This window comes from Meriones unguiculatus, chromosome 5 (genome assembly GCF_030254825.1).
Source record: "Meriones unguiculatus strain TT.TT164.6M chromosome 5, Bangor_MerUng_6.1, whole genome shotgun sequence".
Taxonomy (NCBI): domain Eukaryota; kingdom Metazoa; phylum Chordata; class Mammalia; order Rodentia; family Muridae; genus Meriones; species Meriones unguiculatus.
In genome coordinates, this window is record NC_083353.1 from 87,796,602 (window position 1) to 87,818,562 (window position 21,961).

The 21,961-nt window shown below is 41.3% G+C and overlaps 1 protein-coding gene and 1 long non-coding RNA gene across 3 annotated transcripts in view; one reads left to right on the plus strand and one right to left on the minus strand.

Moving 5' to 3' along the window:
- Positions 1 to 10,192, minus strand: part of LOC132654242 (uncharacterized) — a 125,551-nt gene extending 115,359 nt beyond the window's left edge. For both annotated transcript variants that reach the window (XR_009591896.1, XR_009591897.1), the window contains exons 1-2: positions 9,255 to 10,192; positions 3,424 to 3,482 (exon numbers count right to left, since the gene is read on the minus strand). This is a non-coding gene — a long non-coding RNA (uncharacterized LOC132654242). The remainder of the gene's footprint in view (positions 1 to 3,423; positions 3,483 to 9,254) is intronic.
- The window catches only part of Tafa1 (TAFA chemokine like family member 1), a 554,452-nt gene continuing 538,707 nt past the window's right edge, over positions 6,217 to 21,961 (plus strand). Inside the window, exons 1-2 of the mRNA XM_060383830.1 lie at positions 6,217 to 6,685; positions 8,658 to 8,778. Of these exons, the coding sequence (XP_060239813.1) occupies positions 8,661 to 8,778 (118 nt within the window). The 5' untranslated portion in view covers positions 6,217 to 6,685; positions 8,658 to 8,660. The remainder of the gene's footprint in view (positions 6,686 to 8,657; positions 8,779 to 21,961) is intronic.

Genomic DNA, 21,961 nt, shown 5'->3' on the forward strand with positions numbered 1-21,961 from the left:
TTCCATCTTCCTGTTCTTACAATTACTATAAATTTAGCTTCTGCATTCAGATCTAAGTAATAAACTATCACCATTTTTATAACAAGTAATTTAGGCTCGCTGATACTATTTTGTTATTACTAACAGATTTTTAACTTCAAAAAATTATTTTATTATCATAGGTGTCTATTTTGCCTGCCTGCATGTATGCGTATTATGTGCATGCTTGGTGCCTGAGGGGGGCCAAAAGAGAGAGTTGTTCTCTGAAATTGGAGTTATGTGCGGTTGTGAACCACCGTGTGTGTGCTGGGAACCAGACCTGGATCCCCTGCATCAGCAGCCAGTGCCCTTAGCAGCTGAGCCATCTCACCAGGTTCTGTTACTTAAATGTTTTATTCTTTTCTAAGCAGTGATTTCTTTGTTCTTACCATTTTCATTTATTTTACTTTTTTTTTTCCTTAAATCTCATTTTCTAGTTTTTAAGAGTATAATTGTCCCATCTTCATTGTGGCCACTTCAGAGTTTATTTGAATGGCTTCATGTCTTATCTGTCATACTCTCCTCTCATATCTGGCTTGTTTCACTGTAATGTCTAGGTCTATGCTGTTATAATGATGAGTCAAAATTTATTGTTCCTCACTAATGTTGTTTGCCTAGAATTTGGTTGCTTAGCACCTGGGCCCTAGGAATCAGAGAACTATCTGAGTCATAGTCCTCCAACCTTGCTAGACAAAGATGTCACATTGTTTTAATTTTCCAGTTTCTCTGAAATTAGGTGTCTTTAACAAAAAAGTCTACCTGTTAGCAATTCTGTATTAAATGAAAGTATGCGTAAGGGCCCAGACTAGTGTAAGAAGCTTTTGTTGTTTCCCTGCTGTGCTGATACATGAGTTAACATCATCAGATGACATACTCTAAATTTGTTTTACCTAATTTTTGTTTTTAATAGCTTCCTCTCCAATGCTGCTTGATATCAGAACACAATAGCAGAGTAAATGTCTTCATTGCTTTTCCTCTTGCCGTGATGAAATACCCTGACAAGAGTAACTTAAGAACCGGGTGTGGTGGCACGTGACTTTAATCCCAGAACTTGGGAGCCTGAGAGGCAGAGGTTAGCCGATCTCTGTGAGTTCAGGCCCAGCCTTGTCCACATCGTGAGTCCTAGGCTAACCAGGACTCCATATTGAGACCCTGTCTCAAACAAAGGGAGTGGGTGGAAGGAAGGGTTTATTCTGGCTGACAGTTGCAGAAGGATAGAGTCTGTCACGGGAGCAGAGGTAGGCGGTTGGCTGCTCACATAACATTTATATTCAGGAAGCAGAGAATAAACAAAAAAATGGGGCCAGGATGTAAAACTTCAAGGTACTCTCCCACTCCCTCCAGCAAGAGTACACCTCCAAAAGGTCCTTACAACTTTTGCAAACAGTGCCATCCCCTGGAGATCAAGTCTTCAAATATGTGAGCTTATGGGGGGGGGGGTTATTTCACACATTTAAACCATAACGATAACTAAGAAAGTGTATGTAACAAACATTATTATATTTAGTTCTTATGAGCAAGATGGACAAGTGCTACATTTCCGGTATGTAACACATTGTAGGGTTCTAGCATAGATGGAAAACTGGGACTCTGAAAAAAATGTTAGAGCACAAATGGCTTGTGAGATTGGGCTCACGGGGGGAGACAGGATGGAATTATGACTTAGCTAGCAAAACTGCTTTTGCATAATGAGGAATCTAAAATGGACATTCTAGATGACTTGTGGGTAACCCCAATAACTTTTTTCTCCTCCTAAACAACAGGAAGAGAGAGAGAGAGAGAAAGAGAGAGAGAGAGAGAGAGAGAGAGATAAAGAAATGAAGACTAGAGAAAAAGAAAAAGGAACAAAATTTAAAAAATGGGCTTTAGTGGCACTGACAACATTTGGATTCCAACTGTCTCAATCATCCTTTTGTCTATGTCACCATTTTCATTAATTGATTGAAATGGAATAAGGAAAAAAAACAGCTATGAATTCATGGCCGAAGTGTGCTATCTGAAGAAATATACATATACGTCATTTGACTCTGCATTGAACTGAAACTTGGTGTGCTCCTTACGCTAGCTGTCATTTATTCAAATTCCTTTCATTGTTTTCAGTTCAGAAATATGCAGACATAAAATACTGCATGTCTCACATTTTCTTCTGTACATTTGTGAATTAAGATTATCTGAATCATTAATTTGCTTGTTCTTAAATTGGAGTAAGGACAGCTTTCATTTCCAATAAGTGTAGAATGGAGTAAAATGGGAATTTTTGTTTGTTTGTTTTTGAGTAACTATGTGGCAGTGTTTGTTGTCTGTACATGGAGTTTAGTTTCTTGGATGGATTTCTCAGGTTAGCGTTTTATTTTATTTTATTTTTTATTTTGTTTTATTTTCAAGACAGGGTTTCTCTGTGTAGCGTTGGCTGTCCTGAACTCACTTTGTAGACCAGGCTGGTCTCTAACTCATAGAGATCCACCTGCCTCTGCCTCCGGAGTGCTGAGATTATAGGCATGTGCCACCATACAGGGATCCCAGGTTAGTTTTTAAGTTACCCTGACTGTGTGGAACATTTATACAGAGACTTGTCATCATTTAGAGCTACACTTTCATCGGGAGCAATGTGTTATCCACTCGTCAGGTGTAGTTCTCCACCAAGGTGGCTGGATGGCTGAGTGTCAGAGCACTGGCTGCTCTTGCGGAGGACCTGGGCTTGATTTCCAGCACCACATGGCTGCTTGCAAGCACCTGTAACTCCAGGTCCTGGAGATCTGATGCCCTCTTGTGGCCTGTGTGGATTCAGGCATGTGTGCTTATACATGCAGGCAAAAATACGTGAAATAATTTGTTAAGACAGCTGGACTGGGTGTTTTCTATTCACTAGGCTCCTTCTGTTCCTCAGCCTCCACCTCTTTCTCACTGATGTTTCCTCCTCCTTCATTTCCATCCTGTTACAGCATCTGTCCCGCCTTCTCTACCCTCTACTTATCATGTTGCCTTGTGCAGGGGCAGTTTGCTGCCGGATTGAACATTCTGAGTGCTTTACTTTACCTCCAATGTCCCTGCATGCCTTTCTTTCTGATTTTCCATGGGAGGAATCCTTGTGAACAGGATACATTTAAAAGCATGCGTATCTGTACATGCGTATACAGTACTGTATTTGAAAGCTCTATCTTTAGGATTTTGACCCAGAAAATGACTTGAACCCCACAATGCTTGGGATATTTTAAATTAATGAAAGCCTTCCGTCCTTCTTAGTCCCTTTTCTTTCAAACACTGTGCTGTCATGACACTGGTCCATTATCATCAGCCATAGTAGGGGCCAACTTATACATCACTCCCTACTTGGGCCTCTAGTCCTAATACTTTAAGCTTTGTGGTTATCAGCGCACTGACAAACGACAACCAATAGACTCTTACCACAGCGGACTCTGAAGACAGAAGCTTGAATGGTCACACCGCTGTCTCCTCAGAGATAGCTTAGGATGGAAAAAAAACAATTTAATTAGGAAATGAGTAATACGGGTTTAAGTCTTTATCAATCAGGATTGTCAATTTTATGCTATAATAAAGTTACAAGTCTCAGTTGCTTTGGCAACTACTTCCTATTCACTGTGTGTGTCCATCTGTTTTGGGAGGGGAGGAGGAAGGGCCTCTCATCACACGGTCCCTCAGTGATCTGATCTAGGCTGATAGCACAGCTTGTCCCTGTTCCAGAGGCAAAGAGAAACGTGCATGGTCCCATTGTGATGCACCTGCCCTCACTGACCGACCTAACCCCAACCAACCCAAAGCGCACCTGCTTCTGTTCTACTGTGGTCAGAAAGGCACAAGTCCCTGGAAGGGCAAGACAGTCACTCTTGTTAACTAGAACCTCTGTGTTTGTTGAAGCTGGGGAGGGAGGGTGCTCAGGGAGTAAAAGCACGTGCTGGGCAAGGGTGAGGTCTTGTGTTCAAATTCCCATCGCCCCTATCAAAAGTTATCTGTGCCTATAGCCCCAGTGCTGTCAGAGGCAGAGTTAGGAGGACTGGTGGGGCTTGCTGGGTATCAGCCTAGCTCCAGGGACCAAAGCAGAGAGTGATAGAACAAAACATTGCCTGGTCTCTGCACACACAGGGACCATACTCTGCATACCACAGGTGCACGTGTGCACACACACGCACACACACACACACACACACACACACACTCAATATTTTCTAATGTTTTTGTTATCAAGGAAAAGATCACTGGCTGCAATATAATAGATTGTAAAGCATCCTTTGGAAAGATATAAATGGAGCAATGTTAACATCCCCATTTCATTCATTCATTTCACCCATCATATACATGTGTAGAATGTTACAGCAAATCTCTTAGCTTTTCATATATCTCAAAAATTTTCTACAGTGCCTTAAACATGACCCATGAGTCCATGCTTCCATTGTACTAAAATTGAATTATAGTTGAGCCACTATGGTGATCCTCTGTTTAATCCCTAGAAATGAAAATTATAAAGTTATGGTATTTCAAAATGATGGCATTTGTTGGCATGTAAGAATTTATGAATTTACTTTAATGTAAAATTATTTGAAAACCAAAATCAGACCCCCCAAAAAATTATGGGGTAAAGCCTGTCTTGAACACATAGATGTTTCAAATGTCTAGAATAATCTATGACTCTAGAATAGATGACTAGTAAATCTTGAAACTCTCTTACTGTAAAGCAAATACAAACATAAAGACAGATTTTTAAATTATTTTTTTCATAAATCCCTTTCCTGGAATATTGACAAGATGGCTCCCATGCAGAGCATTTAGGTTGGAACCCACCCTTTCACTTCGTGCTTCTTTAGCTTGAAAGAGTTCTTTTCGCTTCCTTGTCTTCCCTCCATGTTCCTCACTTGTGAGATGGAGCCTGTCCTTGTACACTAGTAAAACACTTTAGATTATGCTTTACAAGGTAGAGTTCAGAACAGTTTGAGCATGTGGGAAAGGTCTGACGAACTTTGACCCCAGTTCCTGTGGCTGTTTCTACTGTTGTCTTGATTCTGAATAAACTTCCTATAGACAACAATAATGAGGCAATGAAATAAACACACAAATCCAAACTAAAAACTTGTCCTTCTTAACTCATTTGATGGTTAGTTTTGAAATTTGGTTTGTGGAGGGAGGGAGAACCAAAGGGAGGGAGATCCAGAGAGGGGGGAAGGGAGAGAGAGAAAGAGAGAGAGAGCATGAGAAAGGATATTGTTCTCAAAGATACACCCAGCATTCAGCCTTCTTTACAATGCCCACAAAAGGGGGAAGACATTGGAATTCTCAGAAACTTTGAAGTTTTTCAAGACAAGAAGGTTGTGAGAACCCTGTCTGAAAATAATGCAGAGGAATCAGGGTGGTGACCTTTGACAATGGGGGTCACACCGGTCTAGCTTTCTGCTTTATCCCAAGCATCCAGCACATAGTAGGTGTGATAAAAGTGACTTGTGAAGCAACTGAATGGGCATTTAGGAGAATTAGCACCGCCACAGCCTATAGAAGAAAAGTAGGTCACCTCCCATGCGCCTCTGAAGTTTAAGTACAATCATAGTATACTTCCAGGGAAGCCAGGGTTCACACCATAGTACTAGAGATGCTACTGAACTTCTGAGTGTTTTCCCTTTCCATCTCAGCATGCTATTTAAAGAAAGCAAAAAATACTTTCACAAAGAACCTTGAGCATATTTCCTCATCCTAACTGGCTCTGCTGCTAGCAATGGTTTCTACTTATTAAACATGTTGAATAGCTCCGAAGATTTTATTTGGCTTAGGAACACAAACATCAGTTATATCCCATATAAATCGAATTCCAAGAAATAGCTGACAAAACAACAGAAAAAAAAAAGTCAGGACAAGTCTAACTATATTCAGTTAGCTTGCTGGCACAAAGAATACTCAGAGGTAAGACATGGTGCCTGCTTCCCTTTCCCATTTACTGTCTGAAGCCTAAAAGCCATTAACACCATCAATATTTTGCATGCTGTCTTTTCTCCCTCGTTTTTCTTTCCCTTCGCAGTCCCCTAGCATGAGAATGGTATAAGAAAAAAATAAAAAATAAAAACACCACAGACCAGCAGGCGACATTGTATTAAGGCACTGCTTGGCTCGTGGGAGAGTTAAGGGCAGTTATTAGAATTTACCTTATCTACAATCGAGGGTAATGTCACTTTAAGACATGTGAGACTTTAGAGAGGAGGGGTGTACTGAAACAGACTCCCGCTACTTACAGGAGGTATAGCAGCCCTGCTCCTACATTTCGCTGCCTAACTCTGTCCTGAATGTGCTGAAGTGGGAATGGTCCGTCCGCGGCTATAAACTGCTTCTCATCAGGAAACTACATTAGCTCACCATCACTTCAAAGGTCTCGTCAGACAGAGGTGACGCCAGGAGATGATTTAAAGGTGAAAATGACAAGGTTTCCGCCCCTCAAACCTTGGTTCCTTTTCTGACAATACAGTGAACGAACCCAACGTCTTCTCAACTGTGAAAATAGGACTGGAGGAGGAAAGCTTGATTTTTTTTTTTTCAATTCTTGATAAAGAACTGCCGGGAAGCGTTCTCTTTGAAAAAAATCTCAGAACTGTGACACAGATGGATTTTAAAAAGTGTTAGCTCTTTCCAATGAACACTAGGAGAGTGCCCTGCTCTTGGCTGGATTTTTCAGGTAAGAAAGCCTCTGTAAAGACTTAAGATCCAGAAAGCAGATTTGTAACATATTCAGAGAAGTATGCAAGGCTAGCTGCATTATTTGGAGGAAAAGACTGCCACAGAGCAGAGCTCTGTCAGGGAGCAAGCAGGGAAAGATATGCAGGAGCCTGGGGAGTAATGCTGGGAATTAAAGAAAGTTAACGGGGAGGGGGAGGAGGGAGAAAGAAAGAAAAAAAGAAAGAAAGAAAGAAAGAAAGAAAGAGAAAAAAGAAAGAAAGAGCAGCATTGCAATTGTTAAGTCACAGCATCTTCCTGTGTACTGAGGTCTATGTGGGTTTAAAATGAGCAAGAGAAAGCAGTCTCTGAAGAATTGTTAAGTTTTGATGATGGCTAGATTTTTTTCCCTGAGTTAAATTTCCGGTGCATTTTAACAGCGATTGGCAAATAGCAAATGCATATGGGGGTCACCTCTGTTTTGTCTTTCTGTAATTTGCAGGCTATTCTGAAAGGCTCTAATATGCATTCATTTGGGGATTCACAGAAGGGGTATATCTATTTATCTCTGCTGATGAGAGTGCATCTATGCTCTCCTGCTAGTTCTGAATACAATGAAGCAAAGCATGCTGTATACAAAACTAAATAGTGGGCCACCAAACTAGAAACTAATTAGAAAGTGAGTGGTCCACCTGAGTCACCGCCTGGGGCATGGATGGCTCCATGCTGTTGGAAGAATGTTCTCCCACTTGGCACTTAATTACAGTTGTCGTGTTTATCCATTGTCACCCTCAAAGCCCTTCTGAAACGCTCCATCTCCCTGAAACCTGCAAAGTACCCAGAATTATGTACAAGCAGATATGTGTGTGCATAATGCTTATTTTTGCTGAACATCACTGGTTTCCAAAGAGTACCAATTTCCACAAATAAGGAAGGCATATGGGAGGTCACGAGCAGTTAGTCAATGTACAGTGGAAATTGCTGAAGGGTATCGTTTGACAGAGGGAAGGATGAAAACATAACCTTGATTGCACAGCCCCTCTCTGAGCTCTCAGAGAGGAAGGCATGTCGCTAACGGAATTCTTCTATAGAGGATGTCTCCTGTCACTGGCTGACTAAGGATGATGCTTCAAGTTTGATTAATTTGGCAATACGAAATGCAGCATAAGGTGTTGTTTGGGAAATTGGACAATATGTAGCGCCATTGAGCTTCTGTAGCTCCTGAGATGCTCATAGGTGCAGATAAGACTGTCAAAGTTTCGGCGCCTGAGAAAAGGTATATGCTCACCCATAAATACACACACCACCTGTATATGCATATTCATCAATGCTCCGGCAAATGCCACATGGGATCTTAGGAAGCAAAGCAATACTGTAAATTAGGGCTTGCTGTAGGATAGATGCACAGACCTTGCCTTTGAAACTCCTTCCGGCTAAAGACACAGTTCCTTCTGATTTCAAGTCCAGTCAGAAAGATCAGTTCTATTGGGAGATTACAACATCCCTCTGAGAAATGATTACTTAGTTTAGAAGACAGCATTGCGATTAAAAATTCATGACTGTAGAATTAAAAAAAAATAAATAAAAAGAGCCCACTCTTTTCTTCCAGGCTTATGTCAGACTTGCAATGAAGTTACGATGAGGACGTCTACAGCTATTGAATGCCTGGGAAAACTAGTTTGCAGATCTTTGTGCAAAACTATGCTTTTACGGGCATGAGATGTTTTCATCCGCCTGACTGACAGTCAAAAACTTTATTTCTGCATTTTGGGGCTTCGTTGGCCTTTTCTCTTACAGAACTTAAGGGACATATTTATAAGCTTCTGGAAAGGGTCTTTAACTCTACTCCCTCGCATGACCTCTGCAGGGACGTGCCTTTTAGCCGGCCAAGTAGCAAAAGAATACTTTGTCTGAGCTCCTACTTCCCTCTTCAGTGTGCCGGAAACACCAGGGGCTTGAAGCCGGGGGTAACCTGTGTCTCATGTTCTCTTCAGAGAATGGCAATGGTCTCTGCGATGTCCTGGGTCCTGTACTTGTGGATAAGTGCGTGTGCGATGCTGCTCTGCCATGGGTCCCTCCAGCATACCTTCCAGCAGCACCACCTGCACAGACCAGGTAAGTGGGGGAGCTGGCGCCTCGGCAGGCTCCTCCAGGCTCACCGTGGTCCCTTCAAAAAACAGATGGCAGAGCGCGAGTGACAGAAATTGCCATAGTGTAGGCAGTTTGCCTCTGAATTCTAAGACAAGTTGTGGGACGGATGCTCCGGGGGAAGTAGGGTGTATCAAGAGCGCCCTGGAGGTGTTTCTGTCAATCTCTCAGAAAAGGTGTGTTTCTGTAGAAGAGCCCCCTCCTCCCACCCTCTTCCACACACCTTGCTAGAATGATTTCGAGTTTGACAACAGAAAAAAAAAATTCTACAAAAAGGTGGGGGTAACTTTCAAAACTAGGGGATTTAGAAAGGAGACATGTGAGTTTATACCCAGTGTAGACACTGTCATTATCAGTCTGTGGATAAGGGTTCCACGGATGTGTCAGTGACTAGACTAACTTTAGAAGTTGTCAATGGAAAAGAAAAGGAAACAGTGACTTACTATGCCGTCTCTGGTTTAATTTGCATCCTGTCTTCTCTCCCCTCCTTTCTTTACTTTTGGCTTCTCCAGTGTGTTCCGTGCCCCCACCCTTGTATTCTTCCCTCTGTTGGCAGTTTCAGGAACAAGTTCGCTCTGGCATGATTTTTGATTTTTGAAAAATTCTTTTATTGATTCCCCCCCCCCTTCTTTTTAGTTCCTGTTGCAATTTTCTTTTCTCGGCTTCTAACTCTTTCCTCACCTCACTCTCCAATCCGGATTTTCCTTTCTTTGCCTCTTCAGCTTCCTCATTACAAAGTCTCTCCCGGTGCGATTGTTCTTAAGCTTCCAGGTTGGTTCTCAAAAAAAACGCTTCCTTCCGAGTAGCTGTATTTAGCCTTTGTGTCCTTTCGCCGCACCCCCTACCTCCACAGTCCTGGTGGCCCCCTCTGATGGTCAAGTTCAACGCTTGGGGACCGGTTGCACACCCAAGTTCCCGCTCCTCAGTCCTGGAGTGCTGCCGACCTCCCTCCAGGACCCTCTCCATACCCTTCCCTGGCCTCCTGCCATCCACAGGGTGTCTTGGTGCGCGGGTCGTCTGCGTGCTGTCTTTCCTGGCTCCGCAGGGTGCCTTTTGCTGCTTCCCGAGCTCAGCTTCTAGGCTGGGGCGGACTGCACAGAGCTGGGAGGGTGCTTGCCAGAATACGCCTGCGGGCTCTGCAGCCCTTAGCTGCAGAGGAGGGCCGGGGGCGGAGGCCAGCTGTCCCGGGGTCCCAGCCGCCTTCCTTCCACGAGCCAGGTCAGCAAGCGAGCGAGAGGGCGCTGGTGCCCCTGCATGTGGGCATGGAAACCACGCTGCTGCCGCCGGTGCTGCCTGCCTGTTTTCCGTGTCCTGTGTGCAGACCCTGGCACGGGAAGCGCCAGATTCCTGCCAGAAGCTTCGGTGCCAACATGGAGGGAACACAGTCGTGGATTTGGGGATCCCTGAGCTACCTCCAACCACTTAATCGCCAATCTGTTCTGGCAAGAAAAGTCTCTGGCTTGTTACATGGTCATACAAATAACCTGGGGAATGCGCCTTCTCTGTAATGCTCAACAAGGAGATAAAGGAACCATTAATCCCGTCAGTGCTGGGCACCATGTTCGGGGTTAATCCATGTTGTTAGTTTAATCATTGTGTAAGTGGATATAGTTTGCTCTCTTTTTTTCCTCCCAGAGAACGGAAGTGGAAGTTTGGAGGGGCTGGGTAACTGGCCTGAAACCACCCAAAGAATGGTTGCCAATGGAGGTCATGCCCATGTAATTCTGCCACTGCCACGGGGGGGGGATGCCCACTGGTGCAAAATGACAATGCCAGGTAGCCTCTGTGAGGACCGTCCGATATAATCTATGGGAACTTTAAGGTCATGCCAATACTGGGAGCCATTAAACAGGTGGCAGGTGGTGGGGGCCAGGGACTGATCAATACTCTGTCACTTAACTTTCCCGCCATGACTTTGGATTAGTGACGTCTCATATCTGACCCCATCAGGAGACGAGGGAGGGGGATGAGAGGATGACCCCCCAAGTAGCGGAAAGTGCTCTGTGCGCTGTGAATTTCCCTATAAATAGCAAGCATACAGATGCCCTGTCCAAGGGACTGTGACCTGTAATCAGAGATGCTGAATGAGTCAAAATCTACTGTTTATACTGCTAATAAGTCCACTTGGCCAGCACGAAAGTTTGTTGCTTTCGTTGTTTTCTAACTAGGTGATGCATGGCCTGGACATGCCAGCGATGATGACCTCTCTTACAGGCTGCTGTGTGGGTAGTGGACTCTTACATAGTGTGTGTCTATTCACTTGTGGGAGCTGGAGCTGACATGTGTAACAAGGAAGTTCTTACCATCTCAGGTCTTACTAAAATATTTTTAAAACTGAGAAACAGATACAAGATTCTAACTGAAACTAAGCTCATTGCTTACATTTCTCTTACTGACCGTGGAGTTTGCTCATTATCAGCCAATAGATGTTAAGGCTCTCCCTTAAGTAGACCCAGGAACTATGTTGCCAATAACTCTTCCTCCAAATACTCACTCTTTGAGCTCTATCTCAGCCTTATTGTGGAAAAGGAGGAACTACAAATGCCTCCTTTAGATGCAGGGGGATTAAAACTATGTTGATTTGCAAAAAAAAAAAAAACAAAAAAACAAAAAAAAAAAACAAAACAACAACAACAACAAAATGATGTCAGTTTGGAAGTCCAATTGGTTTGTGTAATGTGCTCATTGAACTTTCTTAGGATTTCTACAATTAGCGTGATAGATCTTGGTCACAGCAATCTTCTAAATTATTTCAGTCACTCTTTAAGGAGCTCTTCTGCTTCCATTTTAAGAGTAAAAATGTGTTTCTTTTCTTTTCCTTTCTTTTTTTTTTTCTCAGATAGATGTGGCATTTTCCTTTGTGGATCTTCAATCTTTAGGGACACTAATAAAATATAGGTGCAAACAAACAAACAAACAAAGAAACAAAACCCACCAGGACCAGTTATCTGTTGACAATCCACCCCTAAATGAGCAAATAAATAAATAAGTAAATAAATAAATAGTTGGACAAACGAATACAAAAGGGAAAACATAATCTCATTCTCTCAAATTGGTGAAAATGAGTGACATGATGAGGAAAAACGAGGCAACAGCAGATCCCAGCCTTGCTGCCTTGGCCTAAGCTTGAAAAATCACCCCCTACAGAAGGTAGAACAGTGCACTTGGCATGCCTTCCGAGCATGTGGAAATGTGCAGAATGACAAATCTTTCACTACGAGTGTGCGTGCGTGCGTGCGTGTGTGTGTGTGCGTGTGCGTGTGTGTGTGTGTGTGTGTGTGTGTGTGTGTGTGTGTGTATGTGGACTCTAGCCCTCCTCACCTGCTTAGGAATGGCAGCCCCTCCCCCTCCAGCCAGCACCTCAGGAAGCTCCCCAGTCCCCCTCCACAGCAAGATTGATGGTGTTCCGATTGCAAGCAGGCAATTTCAGTCTCTCAAGAAATAATCCACTACACTGACAGATGAGAGGAATTTGACGAGCCGTTCCCCTTGTTGAGACTGCGCCTCACCTGGATGGCACCAGGCAGCCAGGGCCTGTTAGGGGAAAAATGGTTAGAGATTTGGGCCAATTTCTGCTGTCAGAACACGAGATTGGGACAGTGTTTTTGTAAGGCCATACATTTGTGATCTGTCTCCTCAGTGTAGGGGCTTTGCACACAAGCAGAATGAGAATATGTTAACTAGAAAACTGACTGATTTTAATGTATTCGCCTGCAGCCCCTAAGTTCTTCCTATTTTTCATATTTATAGTATTAGGAATGCACCATTTATTTTCACTTACTCACTAGTTAAGGAAGATTAAAACAGTCAATCAAATGAAACTGAAATTTAAAATTACATAACTGAGTAAAATGTGCTGTAGATTAAAGATTCATAATTTCAATAATTGAATATTGGAATTGTTTTTTTTTTAATCTGGGCAATGACGTAGGAAGTTGCTATGACAACTTGCAAAATATTTGTGCCGTTTTCTCCACCCTTCCCCCCATCCTTATACCAGAACTTTGGAAGGACAGTTAATTTTTAAAAGACAGATTCACCAATGAGGACTCAGAGGCAGCATTTCCATTGTTTTTAGTAATTAGAACATCCTACATTCTTCACACTCAACAGGATATGCATAGAAGACAAAGAATACATGGTCTGTTAAATGAGTCTTCCAATTTAAGATTAGGTTTGCTTCTGGTATGGCTATATGACTTTTGATGACAATTTTAATGCTTAATTTATTTGGGGTATGTGGGTGGGTATGTGGGGGGTATCTTTGAAACAATGGAATATAAATCTTCTCAAAATTTTTTTGCAAGAAAAGAATCCCTGGAATCCTTCAGTAAAATAAAATTATATATCTATGAATTACATGAGACAAGTTAGTGGTAAACAATGAATCATTTGTTCTCGAGTCAATGCGATTTCATTGATGTTGGAAATGATATATAAAAGCTTGCTCTCAATAGAATGTCTGTTTAATTTATACTTGACAAGATTCAAAACTGTATTAAGTAAACCATAAATATTAGAAGCTCACATTTATGACTTTATTATATGGTGAACATCCCCCCCCCCCCCATTTTAACACAAGGATTTCAGGTAAATCAATAAAAATTTGTGTATGTCTGATATTAAGTTTTAACCCTACCATTGAAGACTACATTTCAGAAAACTGCCTGGAGGGGTGTATCTTAGATGCTTTTCAACAAAAGGCCGCTTTACAGATTTCGTGTGCAAGAATAGCGGATACAACTGTGGTTGTGCACTTTCCTGCTAGGAATGCCTACTACAGCAAAGTTGCTAAGTGCAGTGGATTAGAGTTAGGATTGGAGCAGACAAGCTGTTATTTGGTGTAAGCTGGGGCTGGTAATAATGCATTGATCATCTGATGGAGGATATTGACCACCCCCAAGAGTCTGAGCGCAGCTATGGACATCAAATAAAACTCTAAAATCCTGGCCAACTAGAGAAACAAATACGTATTTCCTGCCACCGCCACGGACTTGGGACAGAACGGTGGCAGTGTCCATAAATAGCACAAGACTATGTGTTCAGTTCACAGTTAAGGACAGTAGATGTTTTGCTCCACTGCAAACTAAAGAGTCTTCAGCAGTGGCTCAAATGAACATTAGTTGTCAACTGCTAATTTCTTAAACTTTATTGGAGGTGATGATCTGAACTTCAAGTTGACACACTGCAAAGGGTTTCTGTTTGAGTATGCTGAAGCTGGTGAACCGTTTCTCCCACAGCCTTTCAGGGGTAGCTCTTGAAATGTGAAATGTGTGAAGGTAGACACACACTTCTACTTCCAGAAGCTTATCGCAAGAAAAAAAATGTAGACACGTATGAAAAGATTTATGTTGAGGTATGGTCACTGCAGCAATGGTTTTAATGGCAACAACAGAGTTTCAGCTCCATCAAAATGGGATTGATAAAATAAATTATGGCACACATCTATTCAACTGGATGCAGTGCGGCCATTACGAAGGATGAGTTATGTTTATATGTGGAAAAGGCCCTAAGATAAAGTGCTGAGTGAAGAAGACAAGGAGCAGAAAAACTATTTTAAAATAATTTGAAGAAATACAGACAATGTTAAAAGATTATGAATATGGTTCATGCAGTACTAGTGAAATCTGAAAAAAAATTCTTAAAGACCTAGAGGCCGTAATTCTTAAGTTGTATGTATTAGTTATACATGATAATGGGCCTTGATATACATTTTCCATGTCTGTAGATAATGCTTTTGCTCATATTCAACCTACCATTACAATCCCTTGTTCTTTCTGCACTCATTTACCCTCTTCTTACCCACTATTTTCCCTTCTACCTTCATGTCTTTTTAAGAAAGACTATGTTCATCTTTAACTGTGTGAATGCATGTGTATGTGGGTGAGGACATACACATGAGTGGGGTTACCTGAGGAGGCCAGGGGTGCTGGATGCCCTGGAACTGGAGCTGCAGATGGTTGTGAGCTGCTCAGCGTGGGTGCTGGGAAATAAACTCAGGTGTTCTGCGACGCCAGTGTATTCTCTTGACTCCTGAGCCATCTCTGCAGCCCTACTATGTCTTTTTTTATGTATGTGTGAACCAAGGAGTTTGATTAGGATTGCTTACAGAAATATGGAAGGAGGCTGTTTACTGGAGTACCAACCAGAAACTTACCAGTGGCTTTACCAGCGATAAGAAAACTTTTATCCTTCCTGCAGGAGCTTGTGGCTTCCTATAGAGTTTCAGGGAGGGATAAGGTCTCTTGTGTCCACCCCCCCACCCCCACCCCGTCTATGGCGTAATATTGGTGGACCCAATGTTATGTAAATTTTATGCAGGTAACCACAGTTGCTGAGCGTTCAAGAGTACCACAGCCATGGTTTAGAAGTTTTACTTGTGAGTCTGTGTTTTTAATTCATTTCATAATCATAGGCTACCTTTAAAGACAGTCTGAAAATTAGCTATAGAGTTTTAATGATTAAATTAGAAGTAAATCAAATGCCATTTCTAAATAAACAAAATGAAGGAGAGATGGGTAAAAAACTCTCGTGAGGCCTCTTTCCTAAGACCCTTATAATAATAGACAGTGTAAACCAGTATTAATGAAATTATGCTTCATAAAGATCCTTATTGGGAAAATGGGGTTGGATGTTAGGGAAACAATTTCTTTGTGATATATTCTTCTCTGGGAGATGAACAATGTAAGTGTATGAAAGTTTTGGGAACAGTTGCAGATGGGAAACAATATTGTTTATCTAAATTTTACAAACATTCCTTTTTTATTTGGGCACCATCAAGTGTCTACTCACATCACATGCACTGATAAATGCTGAAGAAGAGAATTCTGAAAATGCATTCATCCTTTATATCTCGCCATTACTAAGGGGCTTCGTGTAGTAGAGGCCCAGAGCATACTTGCTGGGTTATTCAACAACAACAAAAAATTGATGGAGGTTTTGCTAAAATTGTAGGGTCTTTTTTGGTTGTTTTGACTTGTGTGTGCATGTGTGTGTGTGTGTGTGTGTGTGTGTGTGTGTGTGTGTGTGTGTGTGTTTGGCATGTGAGCACAAGGACACTTTGGATTTATGACGTTTGTATGTGAATTAAAATGTGGATACCATTCAAATGGATAGTGATATAAATAGCAAATAATCAGTGTAAGGTTATGGGACGAGCTAAATCAATAAAGATGAGTAGGCATATGACAGATCTTAAATATAAAAGAGGTTTATTAGGTGGATATGAAGAGAGGGAGAGAAGAGAGAGCAGGACATGATGGGGAGAAAGAGAGAAAGAGAGGGGGGTGCCCTGATAGAGAAAGGACCAAGAGAGCAAGAGAAGAGAGGACCAAGAGAGAGACCACAAGTCTGGCTTTAACGGGTAAGGTACCCAGCCTTCCAGGTGTGGCCACCTGGCCAGTGACACATGAGGACATCGTAGATTGCTAGGCCACCCAGAAGCAGGTTTTGTTCCAAAATCCTAACAGTCAGTATAGCATATATGTGTATAGGAATGTATGTCTTTGTATAGATATTTAACTCTTTGATATTTGAAAGCTATTTTATTAAGCAAAATAATCTGAAGTACTGCTTTAAAATGTACTTATGGATGTAGGATATATAGATGTTTTATTTATACATGTAGTCATATGTTGAATGCCAAGAATTTTTATTTTTGACAATGAGCTTTCTTTTCCCCTTTAGGTTTGAAAAAGTCTTACAGGGATCAGCTTGGGGGACTTAAGAGAAAGCTCCCCTTAACAGGCAGAGAGAGGCCTTTCACTGTCTTTTGATTTCAAGAGACAAAATTCACTTCAGCTTTGTAGTCAAGAATACACCAGACAGGCAATTTCCCCCTTCTTGGGATAAAGAAAAGATGAATGTTTTTAACAAGCTGTGTAAACTAATTGAATCCCCCAAAAGTAATATCCTCAAAGCACACAGAAAACTCTCTTAGCCCACTCTTTCTTTCTCCCTCCTGATGTTGTGTAATAACAGTCCCTAAAGTGAAAACAGAAATGGTGTTATCATGAAGTTTTCCTCTCAGAAGTTGTATTGAATACTGCAAGGTCTGTCTGTTGATGAAGGACTTCCTTTATGTAGGAAAGGCATCAAACTAAGTCTTATCCTGGGTCCTGAAGGGCAGAAGACCTTGATGCCCTCAGGTATGGTCACTGTTCTCATGACCCTACCAAAGCTTAATTTTACTACATCCTTACTAGACAATCTTTTAGGCTGCTCTCTACCACTCAATCCCAAGTCAAAGCCTTTGGATATACCTACCCAGGGGTATTGTCTTGTTTCTGTGAATAAAGAACAGATTGACTTACTTACACAGTTCTCAGAATCCCAGCTCCTAGATTTCAATAAAGCACCTAAATTGAAGGGCAGTATTACCAAGCACTAGCATTCATCACACATCTTAGATCAGGGTCAGCAGGCCAAGCTTGCTACAGAATAAAGATTGAGTAATGCTTCAATAAGTACTTGATGGTCAACTGGGCTTTGCTTTTCCTAAACAAGACCTTTATATCTTCAAACTCACATGCTGTGGAAAAGGACCACATTAGCTTTTAAAAAATATTATGAGATACAGTGAGGAGAGATAACCATAGAATAGAGGTCAGAGGCTGAGATTTAGCATTTCCCTCATGCCCTGTCGATCACCAAGGCTCCAGAGGAAGGAATGAAGGAACACTGTTCACACTTCAAAGGCAGCAATCTGTATATTCCATAGATAGGTATGTATGTTTTCAGACAACGAATCTTTAAACTGTCCCCCAAGAAATGGTTTGTTCGTTTTACCTATTCCACGTAGAAAGACTCATTGCAAAAATACCCCTTTTCAAGAGACATTGGCTAAAGCGAATTGAACTTCATGGACAATTCATAGGTGAGAAAGATAAAACCCCTCATGGCAACTAATGAGTTAAGTAGACGAGAGAGGGCATTAGGGGGTTCTGACGTGTGAGACAACTGAAGACTAGACACACATCTTGAGGAATGAACTTGTTCTGAGCTGCCTCTGAGCCCAGCCCAATGTAAGAAGATTATGTGGCATTTGAAAGTGATCCTGAATCTTAACCTCTATGTGTACTCTCCTTATCTCATAAACAGCGGGTGGCCACAACAAACCTTGGCTAAGAATGACATCCTTTCTGCAGACTGCCAGACAAGGTTATCTCCAGCTCCAACATTTTTATTCCTAATGAATTTATTAAATATGTGTATGAAAGCCAAGTAAAGAGAAGCAAGGTCAATAGGTACTAAGACGGGACATTGGAGGCACGTCTGTCTTGACTTGGTTCAAATTGTGTGCACTCGAGTCCTTCCCCGAGTTTTACCCAATAGGCCCACACACTTGACTCTGTGCTTTTTATATGCAGAGGAATTGTTATTACGGGGGCTCCACTCAACTGAGAGTTTTGATATAATGAGGCCATTGTTCTAATCAGAGGTCTCATTTGAATCTCAGCTAAAAAAAATAATTAATTTTCTTTTAAATTAAGGCTTGGGAGAAGGGGTAATCGGTAAATGTAATAAAAATGAGAGAAGCATCCAGAAGTACTTGTGAGGCCCACATAAAACTCTTAATTTAATATTTTATTAAAGTTCTCAGAATCTAGTTTGCAACCCACTAGTATGTCATAAATATATCTTGAAGGCCAATATTATTTCTTTTTCACAGTTGTTCTTTAAACAAGTGCATTTATTTCATGCAAGAATAAAGGCGACTTATTATAAAGCCACCTATGTCATTATTCTCCTGCAAATGACATACAACTGAGGTTCCTGAGAATTCTTAATTTAGTGTCCTCGTAGGAAACCTGGATGGCAGCTCTTAGAAATACTGCAAAGTTTCTGCATGCAGATAATTATAATTTATCTCATTTGGGAATAGACAATTTGGTATCAGTGTATCATGAGTGTTGTTTTAGTTGCTAGTGATTTTCAATTGCTGTGGTCTTGCTTTTTAATTATAAATCACTGTTGGTTTAGTTTTCTCATTATCAATTAGTTTGCTGTGTGCTATTTGGTTAACCCTACAGAATGAATGATGCATATTTGTTCATCTTGTACTTCAAATTGCTAAAGAAGACTAGCCTTTAAGCTCATCCTAAATTACGGCCCAAAGATAATTAATCTGAGGTTAGGCTGCTGCGATGCTTGCCTACCATAGATGAAGACTTGAGTTTGATCCCCAGCACCTCCTATGTGTGGAGGTGCATACCTGTAGCCTCTGCCCTCAGGAGATATAAATAAACGAAGGGACAGAAGCTCAAGATCATCTTAAGACTGAAGACAGCCTAAGGTACATCAGGCCCTGGAGAGAGAAAGGTGTGCGGTGGGGTGGGGGAGTAATTTAGATTCTAATTGCTAAAACATGTACAGCTTATCATTCCGTGTACATTCATCATTTGTCTAGTGATATTGTGTAGACACTAACTGTGGCCCTTTGCAATGTGTTCTTTTGGTACTTTTATGTCCATAGAGCTAGAACATTGCTTTATAGGAACCTGATAACAGGTTCATCTTATTTCACAAAAACAGTGTTTCATACAGGTTTCTTTTCAGAAATTTATCTCTTAGGACTCTTTCCATTAGAAAGTTGTAATAGGTGGGAATTGGATACTCCTCTTCTTCGCTGAGCTATGGTTATGGAAGTTGGAAGACCGCTTTTGTTAAGACAATTTCATGACCAGAGATTAGTGTTCTCAGGAGTTTGAATTAAAAATAGTAGTTGTCACAGTGAAAACTCAATCAATTCTTTTTTTATGAAACAAAATGATAAAAGGCAGAAGGATGTAGGTTTTTGTGGACGCTTCTTAGATACAGTTACATCCAATGGAATTGATTTGGTTGCTCCTTGTTGCTCTTCATCTGCTGAGAATGCAAAAATGTTACATTCAGGAGAGGTACTCCGGAATTGAGGTCAGTGGGTGAGCATTTGTAGGGCAATATTTTTGACAGCTGCTGAAGAATTACTAAGAAGATAGAGTGAATTCATGACTTGTGGATTGCCAATCTCCAGCTTTCTATCAGACCTACAAGATCAATAAGTGATCACTTTCCACATTCTCTTCCTTGATGTTCCCTGACCCTTGGGACAGGGGGAGTAGTAAAGATTAAGGCTGGGATACGATAGTCACTTATTTTCAGCACTCAGTATTTCTTCCCCGTGCTTTCATAGGACATGTGTTTCACTATCCCCTCCAGTCAGGGTTTTTAACTGGGTTGCAATAGAGTAGAGTTCCATATGGCCTTTGCATACACCCTTCATTTTGGCTAACTCTTCTCTCCTGTTTCCTCGTTTTCCCTGTCCCTCACCAGTACTCCTGCTTTAACTTTTCTGCCCCTAAAATTCCTGCCTACTTTCATTTGATTTATAATCTACCATTCACACTTTCCTTTTTTTAAAAAATCCCCTCTTGATTTTATTTTTAATATGGCATACATTTGATATACAGTATTCATTCAATGTCATTTGCCATCTACTGGGGGCAGCGAATTGTATTTTTGTCCTGTTATAATAGAGATGACCTTTTTTTTTTAAGTAATGCCTACTTAACATAAGCTCATAATTTCTGTGAGCTAGAAAATGCTGGTCATGATGAAAACCATGTTTACACACAGTGAAGGCAACTGAATACTTGCTGATGATGAGCAAATATGAAAATGAGCCTAAACATTAGCCTTCACAATAACGGTGTGAGGTAGAACATCCTTTCATTTCATGAAGACAGTCTAAATAATAGGTTTATTGATCTGGTCATGTCCCTGTGGTGTGGGACGTGGCTTGGGATAACAAACTAGGGTTTCCTTCCAGTGTCTGAGTGCTACCTCCATTTATTGTATAATGAGTTCAATGTGATGTGAACCCTTCTCCATCATGCTTTACCTGGAGCACAACCACACATGATGGGTAGTGTTATCCTCATTGTTCCACATGGCAAAATATGGAAAAATCATTCCAAGTGAAAGAAGAAAGCTTAGCTTATGCAAGGACTCTTGTTAGAGTCCCACGTCCATGATAGCCATGCATTGCTAGGAAAATACCAGCAAGGTGATCTCAACCAATGGGAATTAGAAGACAAAGTTTTGTGCAAGGTCCATCGTTCTGTTTCATGTCAGCTAAGGGCCTTGCTTGCTGAGAATGTTGCTTAGTCTGTATCAGGCAGTACTTTTGAGGAACGAGTTTGCCTTCATTTCAATGGGCAAAGAGGCAGAGCTGGGCACATGCATCTGCTGTTTCTTTGCTTGGTGAGTGTTAACTCATTTGCAAGAAAAATTTTCAGGGCTATTGTTGGCCAGCAGACTCTGGAGACTGCCGTACCACACACAGGGAAACAACAGCAGAGGAGAAATGGCCTTAGTGGAAATTTTTCTATAATACTCAAAATGAAGTTGTAAATCATTCACACTGGGAAAGAATTCTCTCCAACTACAATCTAACTTTTCCGATAAGATTTCTTTTTGGCATTTATCATGTTGAGATTTTATAAATTATGTAGACTATTGTAAAGTGGGCTGACCTTTCTGGTAAGTGATTTGATCATTTGCAGCAGTGTCTTTTTTGCTAAAACATTGAATTTTCTGTCTTTCAAATACAACATGCAAGGCCCACAGCCCAGTAAGAGGTTAGGTAGAAATTGCTTCTAGAATCAGACAAGAAACCTTCCTTTCCAATCCCTGTCGTTATCAAATACATATCTCTCTCGATTCTAAAAATATCCCCAAGGCCTTCAGTGGTTCATTTAGTATGCTGCACTGTTCCATCCCGACTCACTCCTCACACCAAAAATAATTAACAAGGTAAAATCAAGCCATATAAAACAAAGTCGACTCTAATTTCCAAAGATACGGGAAGGTGCTTCACTCAGGAACTCTTGGCAGCCAGTTCATTCTTTCCCTGAAGATACCATCGCAGGCATCATTAATCAATCACAGAATAGTTTACGTCGAACCCAGCCTCTATCTTGGAATCACCGAGTGACTAAATAGGGCAGCAGTGATTTACAAAGCAACCACAGCAACCACCCCAAGAACAGTCATCATCCAGCTGCTATTTCGTGCTACATGTTGCATCATAGACTTTCCTATTCAGCTGCAAGATGAAACACATGGGCTCTTTCTGGTCTAGATTGTTCTTTTCTGTATGTCACATGTC